Below are 27,050 nucleotides of genomic sequence, written 5' to 3'. Positions count from 1 at the left end.
TCCTGGGCTGAGGCGCAGTAATGGCTATCGGCCTCCTGTCTCTCCTGACATCTCTATCCGTCCATCATATGACTCTCTCCATCAGTCTCTGTGTGGTTAGCGCAGCCCCCCGGGTGCCCCTGGTTTATGTGCCCAGGGATTAGCGCCTCAGTGTTATGTAACCGCACAAGGATTAAAAACCGTAAACCGCCCAGGGGGTCAGTCCTGCTATAATGCACTATGGAGGGTGACTTATAGGGGGGCACCAGCTGTGATCTTTACATGGTGAGCACTGAGGGCCCCCCAGCGCTGAGCTCCCTCTCATTGGAAAGGGATAAAGTCTGTCCCTTACTTTAGACTATAATGCACATCTCTGGGGCCCCAAGCAATTGCATTGGTAAATCTGCCCCTACATTTGATTTCTAGGGTGACCAAAGACCAGAAATGGAACTGTAGCTCCCACATAGTCTGAAGCGCTGTACAATGAATGACCATATCATCAATGATATCATAGTAAAGGGGCATAGTCAGTGATAGGTAGCATGACACAACAAGAATTCAGTTTTTCTACAGCGCCCCTTACAGGGATAATAAGGCATTACACTATCTCATAGCTATCTAGTGATGACATGTTGGGCCCCCGACAATTGTATCTGCCGATAATGAAAATCTCCCAATAGTTATCGTTTAGGAGAACTGATGTCTTTTCAGCAGGATGCGTTTCCTCTGTTATTCCCAGTGCATTGGTGATAATGATGACCACAACTCCCCCCATCGTGTCCCTGCTGGGCAGAGGAGATGTAGTAGCTCCTGTCCTGTTGTCACTGCTCCTCCCTCCCATCTATCACTCCCTTGACGTGTTGTTAGCGAATGGCAGAGCAGAGGGCTGACTCTCACTCCGGGGACTCACACTTGTTGCATCGAAAAAAAAAGGCAAAGGTGGCAATAAAAAAATGATCCCCTGAGCGAGAAAACAGCTGAAACCAGAGAGGAGCAGCGCCAGGACCGTGCAGCCGGGAGATTGTAGACGGGACGGGACAACAGAGACCGGGGAGTCAGGACAGTGCAAGCAGAAGCGGGTCCCGAGAGGATAGCACAGTGCTAAGGAGAGAGACCGGGACCCCAGAGGATAGCACAGTACTAAGGAGAGAGACCGGGACCCGAGAGGATAGCACAGCCAAGAGAGACCGGGACCCGAGAGGATAGCACAGCCAAGAGAGACCGGGACCCGAGAGGATAGCACAGCCAAGAGAGACCGGGACCCGAGAGGATAGCTCAGTACTAAAGAGAGAGACCGGGACCCGAGAGGATAGCACAGCCAAGAGAGACCGGGACCCGAGAGGATAGCACAGTACTAAAGAGAGAGACCGGGACCCGAGAGGATAGCTCAGCACTAAGGGGAGAGACCGGGAGCCGAGAGGATAGCACAGTACTAAGAAGAGAGACCGGGACCCGAGAGGATAGCACAGTACTAAAGAGAGAGACCGGGACCCGAGAGGATAGCTCAGCACTAAGGGGAGAGACCGGGAGCCGAGAGGATAGCACAGTACTAAGAAGAGAGACCGGGACCCGAGAGGATAGCACAGTACTAAAGAGAGAGACCGGGACCCGAGAGGATAGCACAGCCAAGAGAGACCGGGACCCGAGAGGATAGCACAGCCAAGAGAGACCGGGACCCGAGAGGATAGCACAGCCAAGAGAGACCGGGACCCGAGATGATAGCTCAGTACTAAGAAGAGAGACCGGGACCCGAGAGGATAGCACAGCCAAGAGAGACCGGGACCCGAGAGGATAGCACAGTACTAAAGAGAGAGACCGGGACCCGAGAGGATAGCACAGCCAAGAGAGACCGGGAGCCGAGAGGATAGCACAGCCAAGAGAGACCGGGATCCGAGAGGATAGCACAGCCAAGAGAGACCGGGATCCGAGAGGATAGCACAGCCAAGAGAGACCGGGAGCCGAGAGGATAGCACAGCCAAGAGAGACCGGGAGCCGAGAGGATAGCACAGCCAAGAGAGACCGGGATCCGAGAGGATAGCACAGACAAGAGAGACCGGGAGCCGAGAGGATAGCACAGCCAAGAGTGAGACCGGTCCCGAGAGGATAGCACAGCCAAGAGTGAGACCGGGACCCGAGAGGATAGCACAGCCAAGAGTGAGACCGGGACCCGAGAGGATAGCACAGTACTAAAGAGAGACCGGGACCCAGAGCATACAGGCAGCCAGAGTGTAGACGGGACGGGGCAGCAGCTACCGGTATATCCAGGACCTAGGAGGTCAGCGCATACAGCCACAATATCGCAAGCAAAGCAGTCTGTGATCTCCCCCTGAGAGTTCCTGGCTGTAATACTGAGGAGGTTTTGCTTCAGTGTAGCAGTGCAGAGAGCAGCATGGTTGATAACACCAGCGTCGCCAGCAAATCTGCTTTGGTAAGTGGATTCCAGTGTCATCATCTGCCAGATCCGGGGATCCTGAGAGCAGGGGGCAGACTGTACATCCGGGGGTATCCTGTGTATTGAGGAGGATCCTGTGGGCTCTGGGATACTCCTATGTTCCTATCACAGTTACTTTGTCTCTCCGGATCTGTGAAGTTTTGTGCTGTTCAGGAGTCTTGGATGTCCTCCTGTAACGTGCCTGTACTTTGGATGTTGTTTATGTACAGGTAATGTGTATTACTGGGTCCTTTCTTTGGGTGCTATGTTTGGGTAAGGGTGCCATGAGTTCCTGCTTTATGTTTTGGGGTTGCCATGTTTATTTAGGGGGTAATGAGTATTCCCCATGTCCTGGGGTGCTGAGTCTGTACAATGGGTTGTGTTTTGTATTACAGGGTCCTGTCTTGGGGTACAGTTTCTGTTCTCTTTCAGAATAGGGGTGCTATGTCTGTATAGAGTTCCTGGGTCATAGTTTGGGGTTGACATATTTGTCTGGGTAGTATTATTTGCTCATGGTTCATGTCCTTGGCTGTAATGTCCTTATTGGGGTACTCCACGCTCCTGGGTCATATTTGTATATTTGATTGCTGAATGTCTCTGGGTCCTGTTGCGGGGTTCTGTGTCTGTATAGAGGTGTTTGTGCTCCTGGGTCATGTTTTGGGGTTGATATGTCTGTATATGGGTGCTTTGTGCTCCATGTCTGTATAGGGGTACGCCATGTTCCTGGATTATGTTTTGGGAATGCCATGTTTGTATATTTGGTCCCTGGATGTTTTGGGGGGTCTGCTATAACTGTATAGGGGTGTTCGGAAGTATAGATGTATATTTGTAAATCCAGTGGTAGTGTTTTGAATTTATAATATACATGACTTTTATGTGTACATGTGGTCATGGGTCTTATTATGGGTGCACCAAGGGTTCCTGGGGTCCAGATCTTCTTATACCAGCCTGAACAATATCCTGTACTTCACATTTCCAGCTCTGGGGTCCTTGGTGTTGTCGGGGGTTGCTATGGATTTCTGCCTCATGTTGTTTGTTCTGGTGTATATCCTGGGGGAACTTTGTTGTCCCCTCAGAGCTGTGTTATGTTCTGAGGGTACTTAGGGTCCTGTATATTTCTTGGTTTGTTTCTGTACAGAGGAACAATGTTTTCCTGTGTCATGTCCCGGTCTGCTGGGTATTTCTGGTCACACAGTCTTGGGGTCCCATGTGTTTTGGGGGTGCTCGTTGGCTGTGCAGGTGTCCTGTCCAGGGCTGCTGGGTCTATAAAGGGGCACATGAACTTTTTGGTCATGTTCTGAGTTCTCTGTTTTCTTGGGCTTTGTCATAGGTTCTATATCTATTTAAGGGTGCCGTGGATTACATGACCAGGGGGCTGTGTCTGTACAGGGGTGCAGTGTATTCCTGGGTCATGTCCAGGGGGCTATGTCTGTACAGGGGTGCAGTGTATTCCTGGGTCATGTCCAGGGGGCTATGTCTGTACAGGGGTGCAGTGTATTCCTGGGTCATGTCCAGGGGGCTATGTCTGTACAGGGGTACAGTGTATTCCTGGGTCATGTCCAGGGGGCTATGTCTGTACAGGGGTGCAGTGTATTCCTGGGTCATGTCCTGGGGGCTATGTCTGTACAGGGGTGCAGTGTATTCCTGGGTCATGTCCTGGGGGCTATGTCTGTACAGGGGTGCAGTGTATTCATGGGTCATGACCAGGGGGCTATGTCTGTACAGGGGTGCAGTGTATTCCTGGGTCATGTCCAGGGGGCTATGTCTGTACAGGGGTGCAGTGTATTCCTGGGTCATGTCCTGGGGGCTATGTCTGTACAGGGGTGCAGTGTATTCCTGGGTCATGTCCTGGGGGCTATGTCTATACAGGGGTGCAGTGTATTCCTGGGTCATGTCCTGGGGGCTATGTCTGTACAGGGGTGCAGTGTATTCATGGGTCATGACCAGGGGGCTATGTCTGTACAGGGGTGCAGTGTATTCCTGGGTCATGTCCAGGGGGCTATGTCTGTACAGGGGTGCAGTGTATTCCTGGGTCATGTCCAGGGGGCTATCTCTGTACATGGGTGCAGTGTATTCCTGGGTCATGACCTGGGGGCTATGTCTGTACAGGGGTGCAGTGTATTCCTGGGTCATGTCCAGGGGGCTATGTCTGTACAGGGGTGCAGTGTATTCCTGGGTCATGTCCTGGGGGCTATGTCTGTACAGGGGTGCAGTGTATTCCTGGGTCATGTCCAGGGGGCTATGTCTGTACAGGGGTGCAGTGTATTCCTGGGTCATGTCCTGGGGGCTATGTCTGTACAGGGGTGCAGTGTATTCCTGGGTCATGTCCTGGGGGCTATGTCTGTACAGGGGTGCAGTGTATTCATGGGTCATGACCAGGGGGCTATGTCTGTACAGGGGTGCAGTGTATTCCTGGGTCATGTCCTGGGGGCTATGTCTGTACAGGGGTGCAGTGTATTCCTGGGTCATGTCCAGGGGGCTATGTCTGTACAGGGGTGCAGTGTATTCCTGGGTCATGACCTGGGGGCTATGTCTGTACAGGGGTGCAGTGTATTCCTGGGTCATGTCCAGGGGGCTATGTCTGTACAGGGGTGCAGTGTATTCCTGGGTCATGTCCTGGGGGCTATGTCTGTACAGGGGTGCAGTGTATTCCTGGGTCATGTCCAGGGGGCTATGTCTATACAGGGGTGCAGTGTATTCCTGGGTCATGTCCAGGGGGCTATGTCTGTACAGGGGTGCAGTGTATTCCTGGGTCATGTCCTGGGGGCTATGTCTGTACAGGGGTGCAGTGTATTCATGGGTCATGACCAGGGGGCTATGTCTGTACAGGGGTGCAGTGTATTCCTGGGTCATGTCCTGGGGGCTATGTCTGTACAGGGGTGCAGTGTATTCCTGGGTCATGTCCAGGGGGCTATGTCTGTACAGGGGTGCAGTGTATTCCTGGGTCATGACCTGGGGGCTATGTCTGTACAGGGGTGCAGTGTATTCCTGGGTCATGTCCAGGGGGCTATGTCTGTACAGGGGTGCAGTGTATTCCTGGGTCATGTCCTGGGGGCTATGTCTGTACAGGGGTGCAGTGTATTCCTGGGTCATGTCCAGGGGGCTATGTCTATACAGGGGTGCAGTGTATTCCTGGGTCATGTCCTGGGGGCTATGTCTGTACAGGGGTGCAGTGTATTCCTGGGTCATGTCCAGGGGGCTATGTCTGTACAGGGGTGCAGTGTATTCCTGGGTCATGTCCTGGGGGCTTTGTCTGTACAGGGGTGCAGTGTATTCCTGCGTCATGACCAGGGGGCTATGTCTGTACAGGGGTGCAGTGTATTCCTGGGTCATGTCCTGGGGGCTATGTCTGTACAGGGGTGCAGTGTATTCCTGGGTCATGTTCTGGGGGCTATGTCTGTACAGGGGTGCAGTGTATTCCTGGGTCATGACCAGGGGGCTATGTCTGTACAGGGGTGCAGTGTATTCCTGGGTCATGTCCTGGGGGCTATGTCTGTACAGGGGTGCAGTGTATTCATGGGTCATGACCAGGGGGCTATGTCTGTACAGGGGTGCAGTGTATTCCTGGGTCATGTCCAGGGGGCTATGTCTGTACAGGGGTGCAGTGTATTCCTGGGTCATGTCCTGGGGGCTATGTCTGTACAGGGGTGCAGTGTATTCCTGGGTCATGTCCAGGGGGCTATGTCTGTATAGGGGTGCAGTGTATTCCTGGGTCATGTCCAGGGGGCTATGTCTGTACAGGGGTGCAGTGTATTCCTGGGTCATGTCCTGGCTGCTATGTCTGTACAGGGGTGCAGTGTATTCCTGGGTCATGTCCTGGGGGCTATGTCTGTACAGGGGTGCAGTGTATTCATGGGTCATGTCCAGGGGGCTATGTCTGTACAGGGGTGCAGTGTATTCCTGGGTCATGTCCTGGGGGCTATGTCTGTACAGGGGTGCAGTGTATTCCTGGGTCATGTCCTGGGGGCTATGTCTATACAGGGGTGCAGTGTATTCCTGGGTCATGTCCTGGGGGCTATGTCTGTACAGGGGTGCAGTGTATTCATGGGTCATGACCAGGGGGCTATGTCTGTACAGGGGTGCAGTGTATTCCTGGGTCATGTCCTGGGGGCTATGTCTGTACAGGGGTGCAGTGTATTCATGGGTCATGTCCAGGGGGCTATGTCTGTACTGGGGTGCAGTGTATTCCTGGGTCATGTCCTGGGGGCTATGTCTGTACAGGGGTGCAGTGTATTCCTGGGTCATGACCAGGGGGCTATGTCTGTACAGGGGTGCAGTGTATTCATGGGTCATGTCCAGGGGACTATGTCTGTACAGGGGTGCAGTGTATTCCTGGGTCATGTCCTGGGGGCTATGTCTGTACAGGGGTGCAGTGTATTCCTGGGTCATGTCCAGAGGGCTATGTCTGTACAGGGGTGCAGTGTATTCATGGGTCATGTCCAGGGGGCTATGTCTGTACAGGGGTGCAGTGTATTCATGGGTCATGACCAGGGGGCTATGTCTGTACAGGGGTGCAGTGTATTCATGGGTCATGACCAGGGGGCTATGTCTGTACAGGGGTGCAGTGTATTCATGGGTCATGACCAGGGGGCTATGTCTGTACAGGGGTGCAGTGTATTCCTGGGTCATGTCCTGGGGGCTATGTCTGTACAGGGGTGCAGCGTATTCCTGGGTCATGTCCAGGGGGCTATGTCTGTACAGGGGTGCAGTGTATTCATGGGTCATGACCAGGGGGCTATGTCTGTACAGGGGTGCAGTGTATTCCTGGGTCATGTCCTGGGGGCTATGTCTGTACAGGGGTGCAGTGTATTCCTGGGTCATGTCCAGGGGGCTATGTCTGTACAGGGGTGCAGTGTATTCCTGGGTCATGTCCAGGGGGCTATGTCTGTACAGGGGTGCAGTGTATTCCTGGGTCATGTCCTGGGGGCTATGTCTATACAGGGGTGCAGTGTATTCCTGGGTCATGTCCAGGGGGCTATGTCTGTACAGGGGTACAGTGTATTCCTGGGTCATGTCCAGGGGGCTATGTCTGTACAGGGGTGCAGTGTATTCCTGGGTCATGTCCTGGGGGCTATGTCTGTACAGGGGTGCAGTGTATTCCTGGGTCATGTCCAGGGGGCTATGTCTGTACAGGGGTGCAGTGTATTCCTGGGTCATGACCAGGGGGCTATGTCTGTACAGGGGTGCAGTGTATTCCTGGGTCATGTCCAGGGGGCTATGTCTGTACAGGGGTGCAGTGTATTCCTGGATCATGTCCAGGGGGCTATGTCTGTACAGGGGTGCAGTGTATTCCTGGGTCATGTCCTGGGGGCTATGTCTGTACAGGGGTGCAGTGTATTCCTGGGTCATGTCCTGGGGGCTATGTCTATACAGGGGTGCAGTGTATTCCTGGGTCATGTCCAGGGGGCTATGTCTGTACAGGGGTGCAGTGTATTCCTGGGTCATGTCCTGGGGGCTATGTCTATACAGGGGTGCAGTGTATTCCTGGGTCATGACCAGGGGGCTATGTCTATACAGGGGTGCAGTGTATTCCTGGGTCATGTCCTGGGGGCTATGTCTGTACAGGGGTGCAGTGTATTCCTGGGTCATGTCCTGGGGGCTATGTCTGTACAGGGGTGCAGTGTATTCCTGGGTCATGTCCTGGGGGCTGTGTCTGTACAGGGGTGCAGTGTATTCCTGGGTCATGTCCTGGGGGCTATGTCTGTACAGGGGTGCAGTGTATTCCTGGGTCATGTCCTGGGGGCTATGTCTATACAGGGGTGCAGTGTATTCCTGGGTCATGTCCTGGGGGCTATGTCTGTACAGGGGTGCAGTGTATTCCTGGGTCATGTCCAGGGGGCTATGTCTGTACAGGGGTGCAGTGTATTCCTGGGTCATGTCCAGGGGGCTATGTCTGTACAGGGGTGCAGTGTATTCCTGGGTCATGTCCTGGGGGCTATGTCTATACAGGGGTGCAGTGTATTCCTGGGTCATGTCCAGGGGGCTATGTCTGTACAGGGGTGCAGTGTATTCCTGGGTCATGTCCTGGCTGCTATGTCTGTACAGGGGTGCAGTGTATTCCTGGGTCATGTCCTGGGGGCTATGTCTGTACAGGGGTGCAGTGTATTCCTGGGTCATGTCCAGGGGGCTATGTCTGTACAGGGGTGCAGTGTATTCCTGGGTCATGTCCTGGGGGCTATGTCTGTACAGGGGTGCAGTGTATTCCTGGGTCATGTCCTGGGGGCTATGTCTGTACAGGGGTACAGTGTATTCCTGGGTCATGTCCTGGGGGCTATGTCTGTATAGGGGTGCAGTGTATTCCTGGGTCATGTCCTGGGGGCTATGTCTGTACAGGGGTGCAGTGTATTCCTGGGTCATGTCCTGGGGGCTATGTCTATACAGGGGTGCAGTGTATTCCTGGGTCATGTCCAGGGGGCTATGTCTGTACAGGGGTGCAGTGTATTCCTGGGTCATGTCCTGGGGGCTATGTCTATACAGGGGTGCAGTGTATTCCTGGGTCATGACCAGGGGGCTATGTCTATACAGGGGTGCAGTGTATTCCTGGGTCATGTCCTGGGGGCTATGTCTGTACAGGGGTGCAGTGTATTCCTGGGTCATGTCCTGGGGGCTATGTCTGTACAGGGGTGCAGTGTATTCCTGGGTCATGTCCTGGGGGCTGTGTCTGTACAGGGGTGCAGTGTATTCCTGGGTCATGTCCTGGGGGCTATGTCTGTACAGGGGTGCAGTGTATTCCTGGGTCATGTCCTGGGGGCTATGTCTGTACAGGGGTGCAGTGTATTCCTGGGTCATGTCCTGGGGGCTATGTCTGTACAGGGGTGCAGTGTATTCCTGGGTCATGTCCTGGGGGCTATGTCTATACAGGGGTGCAGTGTATTCCTGGGTCATGTCCAGGGGGCTATGTCTGTACAGGGGTGCAGTGTATTCCTGGGTCATGTCCTGGGGGCTATGTCTATACAGGGGTGCAGTGTATTCCTGGGTCATGACCAGGGGGCTATGTCTATACAGGGGTGCAGTGTATTCCTGGGTCATGTCCTGGGGGCTATGTCTGTACAGGGGTGCAGTGTATTCCTGGGTCATGTCCTGGGGGCTATGTCTGTACAGGGGTGCAGTGTATTCCTGGGTCATGTCCTGGGGGCTATGTCTGTACAGGGGTGCAGTGTATTCCTGGGTCATGTCCAGGGGGCTATGTCTGTACAGGGGTGCAGTGTATTCCTGGGTCATGTCCTGGGGGCTGTGTCTGTACAGGGGTGCAGTGTATTCCTGGGTCATGTCCTGGGGGCTATGTCTGTACAGGGGTGCAGTGTATTCCTGGGTCATGTCCTGGGGGCTATGTCTATACAGGGGTGCAGTGTATTCCTGGGTCATGTCCTGGGGGCTATGTCTGTACAGGGGTGCAGTGTATTCCTGGGTCATGTCCAGGGGGCTATGTCTGTACAGGGGTGCAGTGTATTCCTGGGTCATGTCCAGGGGGCTATGTCTGTACAGGGGTGCAGTGTATTCCTGGGTCATGTCCTGGGGGCTATGTCTATACAGGGGTGCAGTGTATTCCTGGGTCATGTCCAGGGGGCTATGTCTGTACAGGGGTGCAGTGTATTCCTGGGTCATGTCCTGGCTGCTATGTCTGTACAGGGGTGCAGTGTATTCCTGGGTCATGTCCTGGGGGCTATGTCTGTACAGGGGTGCAGTGTATTCCTGGGTCATGTCCAGGGGGCTATGTCTGTACAGGGGTGCAGTGTATTCCTGGGTCATGTCCTGGGGGCTATGTCTGTACAGGGGTGCAGTGTATTCCTGGGTCATGTCCTGGGGGCTATGTCTGTACAGGGGTGCAGTTTATTCCTGGGTCATGTCCTGGGGGCTATGTCTGTACAGGGGTGCAGTGTATTCCTGGGTCATGTCCTGGGGGCTATGTCTGTACAGGGGTGCAGTGTATTCCTGGGTCATGTCCTGGGGGCTATGTCTGTAGAGGGGTGCAGTGTATTCCTGGGTCATGTCCAGGGGGCTATGTCTGTACAGGGGTACAGTGTATTCCTGGGTCATGTCCAGGGGGCTATGTCTGTACAGGGGTACAGTGTATTCCTGGGTCATGACCAGGGGGCTATGTCTGTACAGGGGTGCAGTGTATTCCTGGGTCATGTCCTGGGGGCTATGTCTGTACAGGGGTGCAGTGTATTCCTGGGTCATGTCCAGGGGGCTATGTCTGTACAGGGGTGCAGTGTATTCCTGGGTCATGTCCAGGGGGCTATGTCTGTACAGGGGTGCAGTGTATTCATGGGTCATGTCCAGGGGGCTATGTCTGTACAGGGGTGCAGTGTATTCCTGGGTCATGTCCTGGGGGCTATGTCTGTACAGGGGTGCAGTGTATTCCTGGGTCATGTCCAGGGGGCTATGTCTGTACAGGGGTGCAGTGTATTCCTGGGTCATGTCCAGGGGGCTATGTCTGTACAGGGGTGCAGTGTATTCCTGGGTCATGTCCTGGGGGCTATGTATGTACAGGGGTACAGTGTATTCCTGGGTCATGTCCTGGGGGCTATGTCTGTACAGGGGTGCAGTGTATTCCTGGGTCATGTCCTGGGGGCTATGTCTGTACAGGGGTGCAGTGTATTCCTGGGTCATGTCCTGGGGGCTATGTCTGTACAGGGGTGCAGTGTATTCCTGGGTCATGTCCAGGGGGCTATGTCTGTACAGGGGTGCAGTGTATTCATGGGTCATGTCCAGGGGGCTATGTCTGTACAGGGGTGCAGTGTATTCCTGGGTCATGTCCAGGGGGCTATGTCTGTACAGGGGTGCAGTGTATTCCTGGGTCATGTGTTTGTATAGGGGTATGGTGTATTTGCTGCATGTGCTCTCCTGGTTTGTGCACAGGGTGCTGTCACGCCCTGGGGTCCTGTGTGTTTTTGGGGTCCTGTGTGTCTCTGGGGTCCTGTGTGTCTCTGGGGTCCAGTGTGTCTCTGGGGTCCTGTGTGTGTTTCTGGGGTCCTGTGTGTCTCTGGGGTCCTGTGTGTTTCTGGGGTCCTGTGTGTCTCTGGGGTCCTGTGTGTTTCTGGGGTCCTGTGTGTCTCTGGGGGTCCTGTGTGTCTCTGGGGGTCCTGTGTGTCTCTGGGGGTCCTGTGTGTCTCTGGGGGTCCTGTGTGTTTCTGGGGTCCTGTGTGTTTCTGGGGTCCTGTGTGTCTCTGGGGGTCCTGTGTGTCTCTGGGGTCCTGTGTGTCTCTGGGGGTCCTGTGTGTCTCTGGGGGTCCTGTGTGTCTCTGGGGTCCTGTGTGTCTCTGGGGGTCCTGTGTGTCTCTGGGGGTCCTGTGTGTCTCTGGGGTCCTGTGTGTCTCTGGGGGTCCTGTGTGTCTCTGGGGGTCCTGTGTGTCTCTGGGGTCCTGTGTGTCTCTGGGGTCCTGTGTGTTTCTGGGGTCCTGTGTGTCTCTGGGGTCCTGCGTGTCTCTGGGGTCCTGTGTGTCTCTGGGGTCCTGTGTGTTTCTGGGGTCCTGTGTGTCTCTGGGGTCCTGCGTGTCTCTGGGGTCCTGTGTGTCTCTGGGGTCCTGTGTGTCTCTGGGGTCCTGTGTGTCTCTGGGGTCCTGTGTGTTTCTGGGGTCCTGTGTGTTTCTGGGGTCCTGTGTGTCTCTGGGGTCCTGCGTGTCTCTGGGGTCCTGTGTGTCTCTGGGGTCCTGTGTGTCTCTGGGGTCCTGTGTGTCTCTGGGGTCCTGTGTGTCTCTGGGGTCCTGTGTGTCTCTGGGGTCCTGTGTGTCTCTGGGGTCCTGTGTGTCTCTGGGGTCCTGTGTGTCTCTGGGGTCCTGTGTGTCTCTGGGGTCCTGTGTGTCTCTGGGGTCCTGTGTATATCAGGTGCCTGCACTTTATGCACCTCCGTCCTCTCGCTTTGTGTCTTCTCTTATCTATCATTTCTTTATTGTGCCGTTATATAAATAGTGAAGTGGTCAAAGATCAGGTGTGGCGGCTCCAGGCCAGCGCTACGCTATATACCATGTTAGTAAACAATGCCGCCCCTCCCCCGGCGCTTCCCATGCCGCACATACATGTGACTTTATGGGTTAATAAACTGCTCTGGAGAGAGAGACCCCGTAACCTAAATTCCTTCCAAAATGGTTAAATAACAAAAAACTTCTCGGCAGCAGAAGTCGCCCTAAAAAATCATTCAATGCGGTAAAGGGGCCGAGGGTAAAACTGCAGATATCAGTCATCGGGGTCCCCGTGCCTCGCGCCCCATTAACCCCTCTCGGATCATGTCGTTCCATCAAATCTTTCATTTCGTTAAATTGTTTTAATGATTTTTTTTTTTTCCTTCGCGTCAAATAATGTAAAATAGTAGAATTAAGTGGATCTCTGCGGGGAGGCGGCCGCATTGATTTATCTGTTTGGGGATCGTCAGCTCCGCAGCCGAGAGATTCTGAGTAATTAAAATAATGAATTACACGGGATTAGGGGGTCGCCGCCTCCTGCGTCACCTCTCAGCAACATAAAACCGGGATCTACAGTAATTGGGATAAAATTAGGAGGGAGATCAGCAGCGACTTCACCAAAGATGGGGGTTTATTTCCCCCCCCCAAAAAAATTGTAAAGTCTTAGAAAATCATTCAGTTAATTAATCATAAAGTCACATGACCATATATCGGGGGTCAGGGGTCACCTGTGCTTAGTGACAGCCCCCCATGTGGACCCTTCATCTCTCACTGTAATATATTATAATAACTTCATTCCTAATACGAGGGAGAAGTCAATGGAAATCACATTTATAGGAAAAATAGGAGCCGCCGGCCGAGGAGCGGGATCTCTCATGTCCTATTATAGTCCTATTATTATATTATTATACATTTCCTATACAATACATTGTTATCTGTTATTAGTCGTCTCACTATTTATTATTATTTTGTTGTCATTATTTTACATTGAATACTCCCAATATTTATTGTTACTCCTGTGTATATTATAATGTTATTATTATTAGCACTATTATTATTTTATATTGAGATAAATGTATAATAACATTGGCAGCCGCTCAGAGTAACCTCCTATAATGGGGATATGTGGTGGATGAACTGCTCAGCTGCCTACATCATAGAGAGATCGCGGCTTTTATTTTATTTCTTCTGATTTTTTTTTTATTCTTTGGATTCATTATTTGTTTTTTTATAATTTTATTTTTCCATTATTTTTTTTTTTGTTTTATTCAAAATTTTATAACATGATTACATACAGTCTCCCGGATCTGCCGCCTATTCGGTCTATTCTGATATTTCTATTTTACAATATTTCAAGGCAATAAATGTATATCTCTATATACAGGGTGTTCTATCTATATCTCTATATACAGGGTGTTCTATCTATATCTCTATATACAGGGTGTTCTATCTATATCTCTATATACAGGGTGTTACATCTATATACAGGGTGTTACATCTATATACAGGGTGTTCTGTCTATATCTCTATATACAGGGTGTTCTATCTATATCTCTATATACAGGGTGTTCTATCTATATCTCTATATACAGGGTGTTCTATCTATATCTCTATATACAGGGTGTTCTATCTATATCTCTATATACAGGGTGTTCTATCTATATCTCTATATACAGGGTGTTCTATCTATATCTCTATATACAGGGTGTTCTATCTATATCTCTATATACAGGGTGTTCTATCTATATCTCTATATACAGGGTGTTCTATCTATATACAGGGTGTTATATCTATATCTCTATATACAGGGTGTTATATCTATATCTCTATATACAGGGTGTTCTATCTATATCTCTATATACAGGGTGTTCTATCTATATCTCTATATACAGGGTGTTATATCTATATCTCTATATACAGGGTGTTCTATCTATATCTCTATATACAGGGTGTTCTATCTATATCTCTATATACAGGGTGTTCTATCTATATCTCTATATACAGGGTGTTCTATCTATATCTCTATATACAGGGTGTTCTATCTATATCTCTATATACAGGGTGTTCTATCTATATCTCTATATACAGGGTGTTACATCTATATACAGGGTGTTATATCTATATCTCTATATACAGGGTGTTCTATCTATATCTCTATATACAGGGTGTTCTATCTATATCTCTATATACAGGGTGTTCTATCTATATCTCTATATACAGGGTGTTCTATCTATATCTCTATATACAGGGTGTTCTATCTATATCTCTATATACAGGGTGTTCTATCTATATCTCTATATACAGGGTGTTCTATCTATATCTCTATATACAGGGTGTTACATCTATATACAGGGTGTTATATCTATATCTCTATATACAGGGTGTTCTATCTATATCTCTATATACAGGGTGTTCTATCTATATCTCTATATACAGGGTGTTCTATCTATATCTCTATATACAGGGTGTTCTATCTATATACAGGGTGTTATATCTATATCTCTATATACAGGGTGTTATATCTATATCTCTATATACAGGGTGTTCTATCTATATCTCTATATACAGGGTGTTATATCTATATCTCTATATACAGGGTGTTATATCTATATCTCTATATACAGGGTGTTCTATCTATATCTCTATATACAGGGTGTTCTATCTTTATCTCTATATACAGGGTGTTCTATCTATATCTCTATATACAGGGTGTTCTATCTATATCTCTATATACAGGGTGTTCTATCTATATCTCTATATACAGGGTGTTACATCTATATACAGGGTGTTATATCTATATCTCTATATACAGGGTGTTCTATCTATATCTCTATATACAGGGTGTTACATCTATATACAGGGTGTTATATCTATATCTCTATATACAGGGTGTTCTATCTATATCTCTATATACAGGGTGTTATATCTATATCTATATATACAGGGTGTTCTATCTATATCTCTATATACAGGGTGTTATATCTATATCTCTATATACAGGGTGTTCTATCTATATCTCTATATACAGGGTGTTCTATCTATATCTCTATATACAGGGTGTTCTATCTATATCTCTATATACAGGGTGTTCTATCTATATACAGGGTGTTATATCTATATCTCTATATACAGGGTGTTATATCTATATCTCTATATACAGGGTGTTCTATCTATATCTCTATATACAGGGTGTTATATCTATATCTCTATATACAGGGTGTTATATCTATATCTCTATATACAGGGTGTTCTATCTATATCTCTATATACAGGGTGTTCTATCTATATCTCTATATACAGGGTGTTCTATCTATATCTCTATATACAGGGTGTTCTATCTATATCTCTATATACAGGGTGTTCTATCTATATCTCTATATACAGGGTGTTCTATCTATATCTCTATATACAGGGTGTTCTATCTATATCTCTATATACAGGGTGTTCTATCTATATCTCTATATACAGGGTGTTCTATCTATATACAGGGTGTTCTATCTATATCTCTATATACAGGGTGTTCTATCTATATCTCTATATACAGGGTGTTCTATCTATATCTCTATATACAGGGTGTTATATCTATATCTCTATATACAGGGTGTTACATCTATATACAGGGTGTTCTATCTATATCTCTATATACAGGGTGTTATATCTATATCTCTATATACAGGGTGTTCTATCTATATCTCTATATACAGGGTGTTATATCTATATATGTATATACAGGGTGTTACATCTATATCTCTATATACAGGGTGTTCTATCTATATCTCTATATACAGGGTGTTCTATCTATATCTCTATATACAGGGTGTTCTATCTATATCTCTATATACAGGGTGTTCTATCTATATCTCTATATACAGGGTGTTCTATCTATATCTCTATATACAGGGTGTTCTATCTATATCTCTATATACAGGGTGTTCTATCTATATATCTATATACAGGGTATTCTATCTATATCTCTATATACAGGGTGTTCTATCTATATATCTATATACAGGGTGTTACATCTATATACAGGGTGTTCTATCTATATCTCTATATACAGGGTGTTCTATCTATATCTCTATATACAGGGTGTTCTATCTATATCTCTATATACAGGGTGTTCTATCTATATCTCTATATACAGGGTGTTACATCTATATACAGGGTGTTCTATCTATATATCTATATACAGGGTGTTACATCTATATACAGGGTGTTCTATCTATATCTCTATATACAGGGTGTTCTATCTATATATCTATATACAGGGTGTTCTATCTATATCTCTATATACAGGGTGTTCTATCTATATCTCTATATACAGGGTGTTACATCTATATACAGGGTGTTCTATCTATATCTCTATATACAGGGTGTTATATCTATATACAGGGTGTTCTATCTATATCTCTATATACAGGGTGTTATATCTATATACGTATATACAGGGTGTTACATCTATATACAGGGTGTTATATCTATATCTCTATATACAGGGTGTTCTATCTATATCTCTATATACAGGGTGTTCTATCTATATATCTATATACAGGGTGTTCTATCTATATCTCTATATACAGGGTGTTCTATCTATATCTCTATATACAGGGTGTTACATCTATATACAGGGTGTTCTATCTATATCTCTATATACAGGGTGTTATATCTATATACGTATATACAGGGTGTTACATCTATATACAGGGTGTTATATCTATATCTCTATATACAGGGTGTTATATCTATATATGTATATACAGGGTGTTACATCTATATACAGGGTGTTCTATCTATATCTCTATATACAGGGTGTTATATCTATATATGTATATACAGGGTGTTACATCTATATACAGGGTGTTCTATCTATATATCTATATACAGGGTGTTCTATCTATATCTCTATATACAGGGTGTTCTATCTATATCTCTATATACAGGGTGTTCTATCTATATCTCTATATACAGGGTGTTCTATCTATATATCTATATACAGGGTGTTACATCTATATACAGGGTGTTCTATCTATATCTCTATATACAGGGTGTTCTATCTATATCTCTATATACAGGGTGTTCTATCTATATATCTATATACAGGGTGTTACATCTATATACAGGGTGTTCTATCTATATATCTATATACAGGGTGTTACATCTATATACAGGGTGTTCTATCTATATATCTATATACAGGGTGTTACATCTATATACAGGGTGTTCTATCTATATATCTATATACAGGGTGTTACATCTATATACAGGGTGTTCTATCTATATATCTATATACAGGGTGTTACATCTATATACAGGGTGTTCTATCTATATATCTATATACAGGGTGTTCTATCTATATCTCTATATACAGGGTGTTCTATCTATATATCTATATACAGGGTGTTCTATCTATATATCTATATACAGGGTGTTCTATCTATATCTCTATATACAGGGTGTTCTATCTATATATCTATATACAGGGTGTTCTATCTATATCTCTATATACAGGGTGTTCTATCTATATATCTATATACAGGGTGTTCTATCTATATATCTATATACAGGGTGTTACATCTATATACAGGGTGTTCTATCTATATCTCTATATACAGGGTGTTCTATCTATATCTCTATATACAGGGTGTTCTATCTATATCTCTATATACAGGGTGTTCTATCTATATCTCTATATACAGGGTGTTACATCTATATACAGGGTGTTATATCTACATATCTATATACAGGGTGTTACATCTATATATCTATACAGGGTGTTACATCTATATACAGGGTGTTCTATCTATATCTCTATATACAGGGTGTTCTATCTATATCTCTATATACAGGGTGTTCTATCTATATCTCTATATACAGGGTGTTCTATCTATATCTCTATATACAGGGTGTTCTATCTATATCTCTATATACAGGGTGTTCTATCTATATCTCTATATACAGGGTGTTCTATCTATATCTCTATATACAGGGTGTTCTATCTATATCTCTATATACAGGGTGTTCTATCTATATCTCTATATACAGGGTGTTCTATCTATATATCTATATACAGGGTGTTCTATCTATATCTCTATATACAGGGTGTTACATCTATATACAGGGTGTTCTATCTATATCTCTATATACAGGCTGTTCTATCTATATCTCTATATACAGGGTGTTATATCTATATCTCTATATACAGGGTGTTCTATCTATATCTCTATATACAGGGTGTTCTATCTATATCTCTATATACAGGGTGTTCTATCTATATCTCTATATACAGGGTGTTCTATCTATATCTCTATATACAGGGTGTTCTATCTATATCTCTATATACAGGGTGTTCTATCTATATCTCTATATACAGGGTGTTCTATCTATATACAGGGTGTTCTATCTATATCTCTATATACAGGGTGTTCTATCTATATCTCTATATACAGGGTGTTCTATCTATATCTCTATATACAGGGTGTTATATCTATATCTCTATATACAGGGTGTTACATCTATATACAGGGTGTTCTATCTATATCTCTATATACAGGGTGTTATATCTATATCTCTATATACAGGGTGTTCTATCTATATCTCTATATACAGGGTGTTATATCTATATATGTATATACAGGGTGTTACATCTATATACAGGGTGTTCTATCTATATCTCTATATACAGGGTGTTCTATCTATATCTCTATATACAGGGTGTTCTATCTATATCTCTATATACAGGGTGTTCTATCTATATCTCTATATACAGGGTGTTCTATCTATATCTCTATATACAGGGTGTTCTATCTATATCTCTATATACAGGGTGTTCTATCTATATATCTATATACAGGGTATTCTATCTATATCTCTATATACAGGGTGTTCTATCTATATATGTATATACAGGGTGTTACATCTATATACAGGGTGTTCTATCTATATCTCTATATACAGGGTGTTCTATCTATATCTCTATATACAGGGTGTTCTATCTATATCTCTATATACAGGGTGTTCTATCTATATCTCTATATACAGGGTGTTACATCTATATACAGGGTGTTCTATCTATATATCTATATACAGGGTGTTACATCTATATACAGGGTGTTCTATCTATTTCTCTATATACAGGGTGTTCTATCTATATATCTATATACAGGGTGTTCTATCTATATCTCTATATACAGGGTGTTCTATCTATATCTCTATATACAGGGTGTTACATCTATATACAGGGTGTTCTATCTATATCTCTATATACAGGGTGTTATATCTATATACAGGGTGTTCTATCTATATCTCTATATACAGGGTGTTATATCTATATACGTATATACAGGGTGTTACATCTATATACAGGGTGTTATATCTATATCTCTATATACAGGGTGTTCTATCTATATCTCTATATACAGGGTGTTCTATCTATATATCTATATACAGGGTGTTCTATCTATATCTCTATATACAGGGTGTTCTATCTATATCTCTATATACAGGGTGTTACATCTATATACAGGGTGTTCTATCTATATCTCTATATACAGGGTGTTATATCTATATACGTATATACAGGGTGTTACATCTATATACAGGGTGTTATATCTATATCTCTATATACAGGGTGTTATATCTATATATGTATATACAGGGTGTTACATCTATATACAGGGTGTTCTATCTATATCTCTATATACAGGGTGTTATATCTATATATGTATATACAGGGTGTTACATCTATATACAGGGTGTTCTATCTATATATCTATATACAGGGTGTTCTATCTATATCTCTATATACAGGGTGTTCTATCTATATCTCTATATACAGGGTGTTCTATCTATATCTCTATATACAGGGTGTTCTATCTATATCTCTATATACAGGGTGTTCTATCTATATCTCTATATACAGGGTGTTCTATCTATATCTCTATATACAGGGTGTTCTATCTATATCTCTATATACAGGGTGTTCTATCTATATCTCTATATACAGGGTGTTCTATCTATATCTCTATATACAGGGTGTTCTATCTATATCTCTATATACAGGGTGTTCTATCTATATATCTATATACAGGGTGTTACATCTATATACAGGGTGTTCTATCTATATCTCTATATACAGGGTGTTCTATCTATATCTCTATATACAGGGTGTTCTATCTATATATCTATATACAGGGTGTTACATCTATATACAGGGTGTTCTATCTATATATCTATATACAGGGTGTTACATCTATATACAGGGTGTTCTATCTATATATCTATATACAGGGTGTTACATCTATATACAGGGTGTTCTATCTATATATCTATATACAGGGTGTTACATCTATATACAGGGTGTTCTATCTATATATCTATATACAGGGTGTTACATCTATATACAGGGTGTTCTATCTATATATCTATATACAGGGTGTTCTATCTATATCTCTATATACAGGGTGTTCTATCTATATATCTATATACAGGGTGTTCTATCTATATATCTATATACAGGGTGTTCTATCTATATCTCTATATACAGGGTGTTCTATCTATATATCTATATACAGGGTGTTCTATCTATATCTCTATATACAGGGTGTTCTATCTATATATCTATATACAGGGTGTTCTATCTATATATCTATATACAGGGTGTTACATCTATATACAGGGTGTTCTATCTATATCTCTATATACAGGGTGTTCTATCTATATCTCTATATACAGGGTGTTCTATCTATATCTCTATATACAGGGTGTTCTATCTATATCTCTATATACAGGGTGTTACATCTATATACAGGGTGTTATATCTACATATCTATATACAGGGTGTTACATCTATATATCTATACAGGGTGTTACATCTATATACAGGGTGTTCTATCTATATCTCTATATACAGGGTGTTCTATCTATATCTCTATATACAGGGTGTTCTATCTATATCTCTATATACAGGGTGTTCTATCTATATCTCTATATACAGGGTGTTCTATCTATATCTCTATATACAGGGTGTTCTATCTATATCTCTATATACAGGGTGTTCTATCTATATCTCTATATACAGGGTGTTCTATCTATATCTCTATATACAGGGTGTTCTATCTATATCTCTATATACAGGGTGTTCTATCTATATACAGGGTGTTCTATCTATATACAGGGTGTTATATCTATATATGTATATACAGGGTGTTATATCTATATACGTATATACAGGGTGTTACATGCATATTATATGTATGTTATATGTGTCATACATTTATATACATGCATATTTAGTGATGCCTCTCTATATACTTAATCTTTGTGTATTTGTTACTATTATTAATAGGATAAATTATTCAGATTTCTTATAATCTCAGAGAAAATATAATATGTTTAGTTATTTTTCTCTAAACTTAGATGCCATAAGACCAAGCGGCAATCTATAGGGTGTATCCTCCCGCTGGCCGCAGACTCAGTCACTGACTGCATGACCCATAGGAGGTCTCTTGGTGCTTCTCCATGGACCTCACCTATGACTCTGGAGGTGCTAATAGGCGGCCATGAAGTGTCTGTGTCCCGGGCAGGATCTGCAGTGTCTCCTGCACAATGCGAGGCTTGTCCTGGAATCACCAGACAATATGGCGGAGAGGAGATGTTCTCCAGGAGAAGTCACTGTGATTTATGGTTCTTCCTGTGTTTCTGCCTCAATGTTGAGTCTGTTCAGAGACAGATGTGGGGAGAATCTGCTCCACTTGTCTCCTGTGATCATCCACAATCTCCCTTATATGTCTCCTCCTGTGCAGGGTCCGTGTAGGGGGTCTGTCAGCAGCTGTCACCATGCAGTCTGCTTAAAACTTTCTTCATAGTTGATAGTGGGGGGTGACAGGTGGCACCCCCTCCACTGCATCCAGGGTCCACTGTCCTCACACTGCTGTACTCTGTGCTCTCTGCAGAACATGCATTATCACACCATAATAATAATCATTCCTTTATGTATATAGCGCCCGCAGATTCCGCAGAGCAGCACGGAGATTGCCAATTCAGGCGTGTAAGTTGTTAGTAGAAGCAGGACTGTAAAATTTGGATTTCTTTTTCACCGTTGTAGCAGTGGGGGATTGTCCTCACACTGCTGTGATCTGTGCTCTCTGTAGTAGCCAGTGTTATGCACTGTCCCTGGAGAGACCTCGTATGTTGTTGGTAGCAGCAGGACTGTGAAATATAGATTCATATTTCAGCATTGCACTGCTGTGCTCTGTGCTCCCTGCAGATGTTGCCCTGGAGAGATGTGTTATTAGACCTCACACTGCTGTGCTCTGTGCTCCCTGCAGCCAGTGCTATGTATTGTCCCTGGAGAGATGTGTTATTAGACCTCACACTGCTGTGCTCTGTGCTCCCTGCAGCCAGTGCTATGTATTGTCCCTGGAGAGACCTTGTATGTTGTTGGTAGCAGCAGGACTGTGAAATATAGATTCATATTTCAGGATTGCACTGCTGTGCTCTGTGCTCCCTGCAGATGTTGCCCTGGAGAAATGTGTTATTAGACCTTTAATGTTGAATGTTATTAGTAGTAGCAGGACTGTGATATATAGATTTATATTCTAGGATTGCAGCTTTTCCTCATGAGTCACTCAGTGGGGGAGGGGCTGTAGAGAGGAGAGCTCAGAATACAGCAGTGTGAGGAGAAGCTACAATCCTGGAATATAAAGCCATTCCCATTCTATTAGTCATGTTTCTACAGAGTTAGTGCAGGTTAGATAATGCAGAGGATCAGTGCACTGCAGTGTTACTACACAGGATGCTGCAGGATTATTACATCTGAAGGAATACGAGGGGTCAGGAGCAGAGATCCTCCTGGATGGAGGACTGATAGCGGAGATTGTGAAGGTTTCATCAGCTGTTACTGATATTATATTGCTGGAATTGTTGAGTTATTAACTATAAGTGTTTTGTGTAAATTGACCTTTAATATTCCCTGGATGAGTCCGTAGCTCAGGGAGCACCCAGGTCCTGGGGTCTGTGCCCCTATAGATCACGTCAGGTGATAGACTTCTCTCCCTGTGATGGACAGATAGTAGCAGGATTACCAGATTATTTAAAGGGGTTGTCCATCCTGCCAGGGAGACTGATGTAGAGGAAGGACTGGTGGAGGAAGTGTAATCTATGGGACATGGGCAGGTACTGTACTGGGGGTAAATCTGTAATGTGCCCCCCACCCTTTATGTGCCATTTATTTGTCTTTGCCTCTTCCCCCAGTCATTAGATTTATATCCTCCGAAACCACCATAAGTTACCACTGCAGGACGGTTACATTGTTGCACATGACCTGCTACACCTCGTATTCTCTATGTGTCACATGACTTGCTGCACCCCATTATTTGTATGTGTCACATGACCTGCTGCACCCCATATTCTGTGTCACATGACCTGCTGCACCTCATATTCTCTGTGTCACATGACCTGCTGCACCCTATAATTTGTATGTGTCACATGACTTGCCGCACACCCTATGCTATGTGTCACATGAGCTGCTGCACCCTGTATTCTATATGTGTCACATGAGCTGCTGCACCCCGTATTATCTGTGTCACATGACCTGCTGCACCCCGTATTCTCTATGTGTCACATGAGCTGCTGCACCCCGTATTCTCTATGTGTCACATGAGCTGCTGCACCCTGTATTCTATATGTGTCACATGAGCTGCTGCACCCTGTATTCTATATGTGTCACATGAGCTGCTGCACCCCGTATTATCTATGTGTCACATGACCTGCTGCACCCCGTATTCTCTATGTGTCACATGAGCTGCTGCACCCCATATTCTATATGTGTCACATGACCTGCTGCACCCCGTATTCTCTATGTGTCACATGAGCTGCTGCACCCCGTATTCTCTATGTGTCACATGAGCTGCTGCACCCCGTATTCTCTATGTGTCACATGAGCTGCTGCACCCCGTATTCTCTATGTGTCACATGAGCTGCTGCACCCCGTATTCTCTATGTGTCACATGACCTGCTGCACCCCGTATTCTCTATGTGTCACATGACCTGCTGCACCCCATATTCTATATGTGTCACATGAGCTGCTGCACCCCGTATTCTCTATGTGTCACATGAGCTGCTGCACCCCGTATTCTCTATGTGTCACATGAGCTGCTGCACCCCGTATTCTCTATGTGTCACATGACCTGCTGCACCCCGTATTCTCTATGTGTCACATGACCTGCTGCACCCCATATTCTATATGTGTCACATGTCCTGCTGCACCCCGTATTCTCTATGTGTCACATGAGCTGCTGCACCCCGTATTCTCTATGTGTCACATGACCTGCTGCACCCCGTATTCTCTATGTGTCACATGACCTGCTGCACCCCGTATTCTCTATGTGTCACATGACCTGCTGCACCCCGTATTCTCTATGTGTCACATGAGCTGCTGCACCCCGTATTCTCTATGTGTCACATGAGCTGCTGCACCCCGTATTCTCTATGGGGGACATTTATTTAAGTCTGGAAAAGTGTGTCTAATTTTGGGGATGTTTTTGAAAGGTTTTGGTCTTGAGTGTATTAGCGCCCCCTGCCTGCGCCTGCTCTGGACTGGAGGTTATTGTGACTTATCATCAGATAAATCAGATGCAGCCGTGTAAAACTCTGACGGGTGTAAAGGTCGCAAAAAAGAGAGAAAAACCAAAAGAAAACCGTTTGATAAATGACCCCCGATGTGCAGGGAGCACAGAGGGCTTGTGTGTGAGGACCCTGCATACGAGGGTTAATGAGGGGGGAGGCCGCTCTTCATTACATCATTCAGTTTGGTGATTACATTGTTCAGAAAATGAGACGTTTCCTCCTTATAAATCACCATAATAATTATATCTGCGGGGGCCATTTCATTTTACATCCTCATTTTCCAATCAATGAGCAGATCCTTATTGTGATGAATGAGCCGCAGCTGAGCCGGAGGCCGAGACCATAGAGTCGTAATATAGAGGAGAGAGGTGTAATATTAAGACTAGAGAGGTGTAATATAGAGAGGAGAGAGGTGTAATATAGAGAGGAGACAGCCGTAATATAGAGAGGAGAGAGGTGTAATATAGGGAGGAGAGAGGTGTAATATAGAGAGAGGATAGAGTCGTAATACAGAGAGGAGAGAGGTGTAATACAGAGAGGAGAGAGGTGTAATATAGAGAGGAGAGAGGTGTAATACAGAGAGGAGAGAGGTGTAATACAGAGAGGAGAGAGGTGTAATATAGAGAGGAGAGAGACGTAATATAGAGGAGAGAGCCGTAATATAGAGAGGAGATAGGTGTAATATAGGGAAGAGAGAGACATAATATAGAGAGGTGTAATATAGGGAGGATAGAGTCGTAATATAGAGAGGAGATAGAGTTGTAATATTCAAAGAGAAGAGAGGTGTAATATAGAGAGACGAGAGGTGTAATATTCAGAGGAGAGATGTGTAATATAGAGAGAAGATAGTCGTAATATAGAGAGGATAGAGGTGTTATATACAGAGAGGATAGAGCTGTAATATTCAGCGGAGAGAGGTGTAATATAAAGAGAGGAGAGAGGTGTAATATAGAGAGAGGAGAGAGCCGTAATAAAGAGAGGAGAGAGCTGTAATATTCAGAGAGAAGAGAGGTGTAATATAGAGAGGATAGATAGAAAATATTGCTGTGTAATATAGAGAGGATAGAGCCATGATATAGAAAGCATAGAGGTGCAACATAGATGTGCAATATACAGAGGATATAGGTGTAATATACAGAGGATATAGGTGTAATATACAGAGGATATAGGTGTAATATACAGAGGATAGAGCAGTATTATAGCTATGTAATATAGAGAGGATACAACATTATTATTGCTGTGTAATATAGAGAGGATAAAGGTGTAATATACAGAGAATATATGTGTAATATACAGAGGATATAGGTGTAATATACAGAGAATATATGTGTAATATACAGAGGAAATAGGTGTAATATACAGAGAATATATGTGTAATATACAGAGAATATATGTGTAATATACAGAGGATATAGCAGTATTATTGCTGTGTAATATGTAGAGGATACCGGTGTAATATACAGAGGATATAGCAGTATTATTGCTGTGTAATATAGAGAGGATACTGGTGTAATATACAGAGGATATAGCAGTATTATTGCTGTGTAATATAGAGAGGATAAAGGTGTAATATACAGAGAATATATGTGTAATATACAGAGGATATAGCAGTATTATTGCTGTGTAATATGTAGAGGATACCGGTGTAATATACAGAGGATATAGCAGTATTATTGCTGTGTAATATAGAGAGGATACTGGTGTAATATACAGAGGATATAGCAGTATTATTGCTGTGTAATATAGAGAGGATACTGGTGTAATATACAGAGGATATAGCAGTATTATTGCTGTGTAATATGTAGAGGATACCGGTGTAATATACAGAGGATATAGCAGTATTATTGCTGTGTAATATGTAGAGGATACCGGTGTAATATACAGAGGATAGAGCAGTATTATTGCTGTGTAATATGTAGAGGATACCGGTGTAATATACAGAGGATAGAGCAGTATTATAGCTATGTAATATATAGAGGATACTGGTGTAATATACAGAGGATATAGCAGTATTATTGCTGTGTAATATAGAGAGGATAGAGCAGTTACTGTATATAGTCAGAAAAGTCTGCTAATGAGAAGGGTGATTACATGGTGAATTATTATGTTATTAT

The 27,050-nt window shown here is 44.7% G+C and overlaps 1 protein-coding gene across 5 annotated transcripts in view; it reads left to right on the top strand.

Moving 5' to 3' along the window:
- The window catches only part of LOC140114589 (sigma non-opioid intracellular receptor 1), a 195,994-nt gene that overhangs the window by 32,651 nt on the left and 136,293 nt on the right, over positions 1-27,050 (top strand). For 2 of the 5 annotated variants that reach the window (XM_072132719.1, XM_072132718.1), the window contains exon 1: positions 2,129-2,407. The exons of 2 other annotated variants lie outside the window; for them this stretch is intronic. In XM_072132719.1, coding sequence (XP_071988820.1) covers positions 2,369-2,407 — 39 coding nt within the window. In that variant the 5' untranslated portion in view covers positions 2,129-2,368. Of the gene's footprint in view, positions 1-2,128; positions 2,408-2,544; positions 2,641-27,050 lie in introns of those variants that run through there. One more of the 5 variants, XM_072132721.1, reaches the window with a different exon arrangement.

The sequence above is a fragment of the Engystomops pustulosus genome, chromosome 1 (genome assembly GCF_040894005.1).
Source record: "Engystomops pustulosus chromosome 1, aEngPut4.maternal, whole genome shotgun sequence".
In the NCBI taxonomy this organism is placed as follows: Eukaryota; Metazoa; Chordata; class Amphibia; order Anura; family Leptodactylidae; genus Engystomops; species Engystomops pustulosus.
This window is presented reverse-complemented; position numbering and strand designations above follow the sequence as displayed.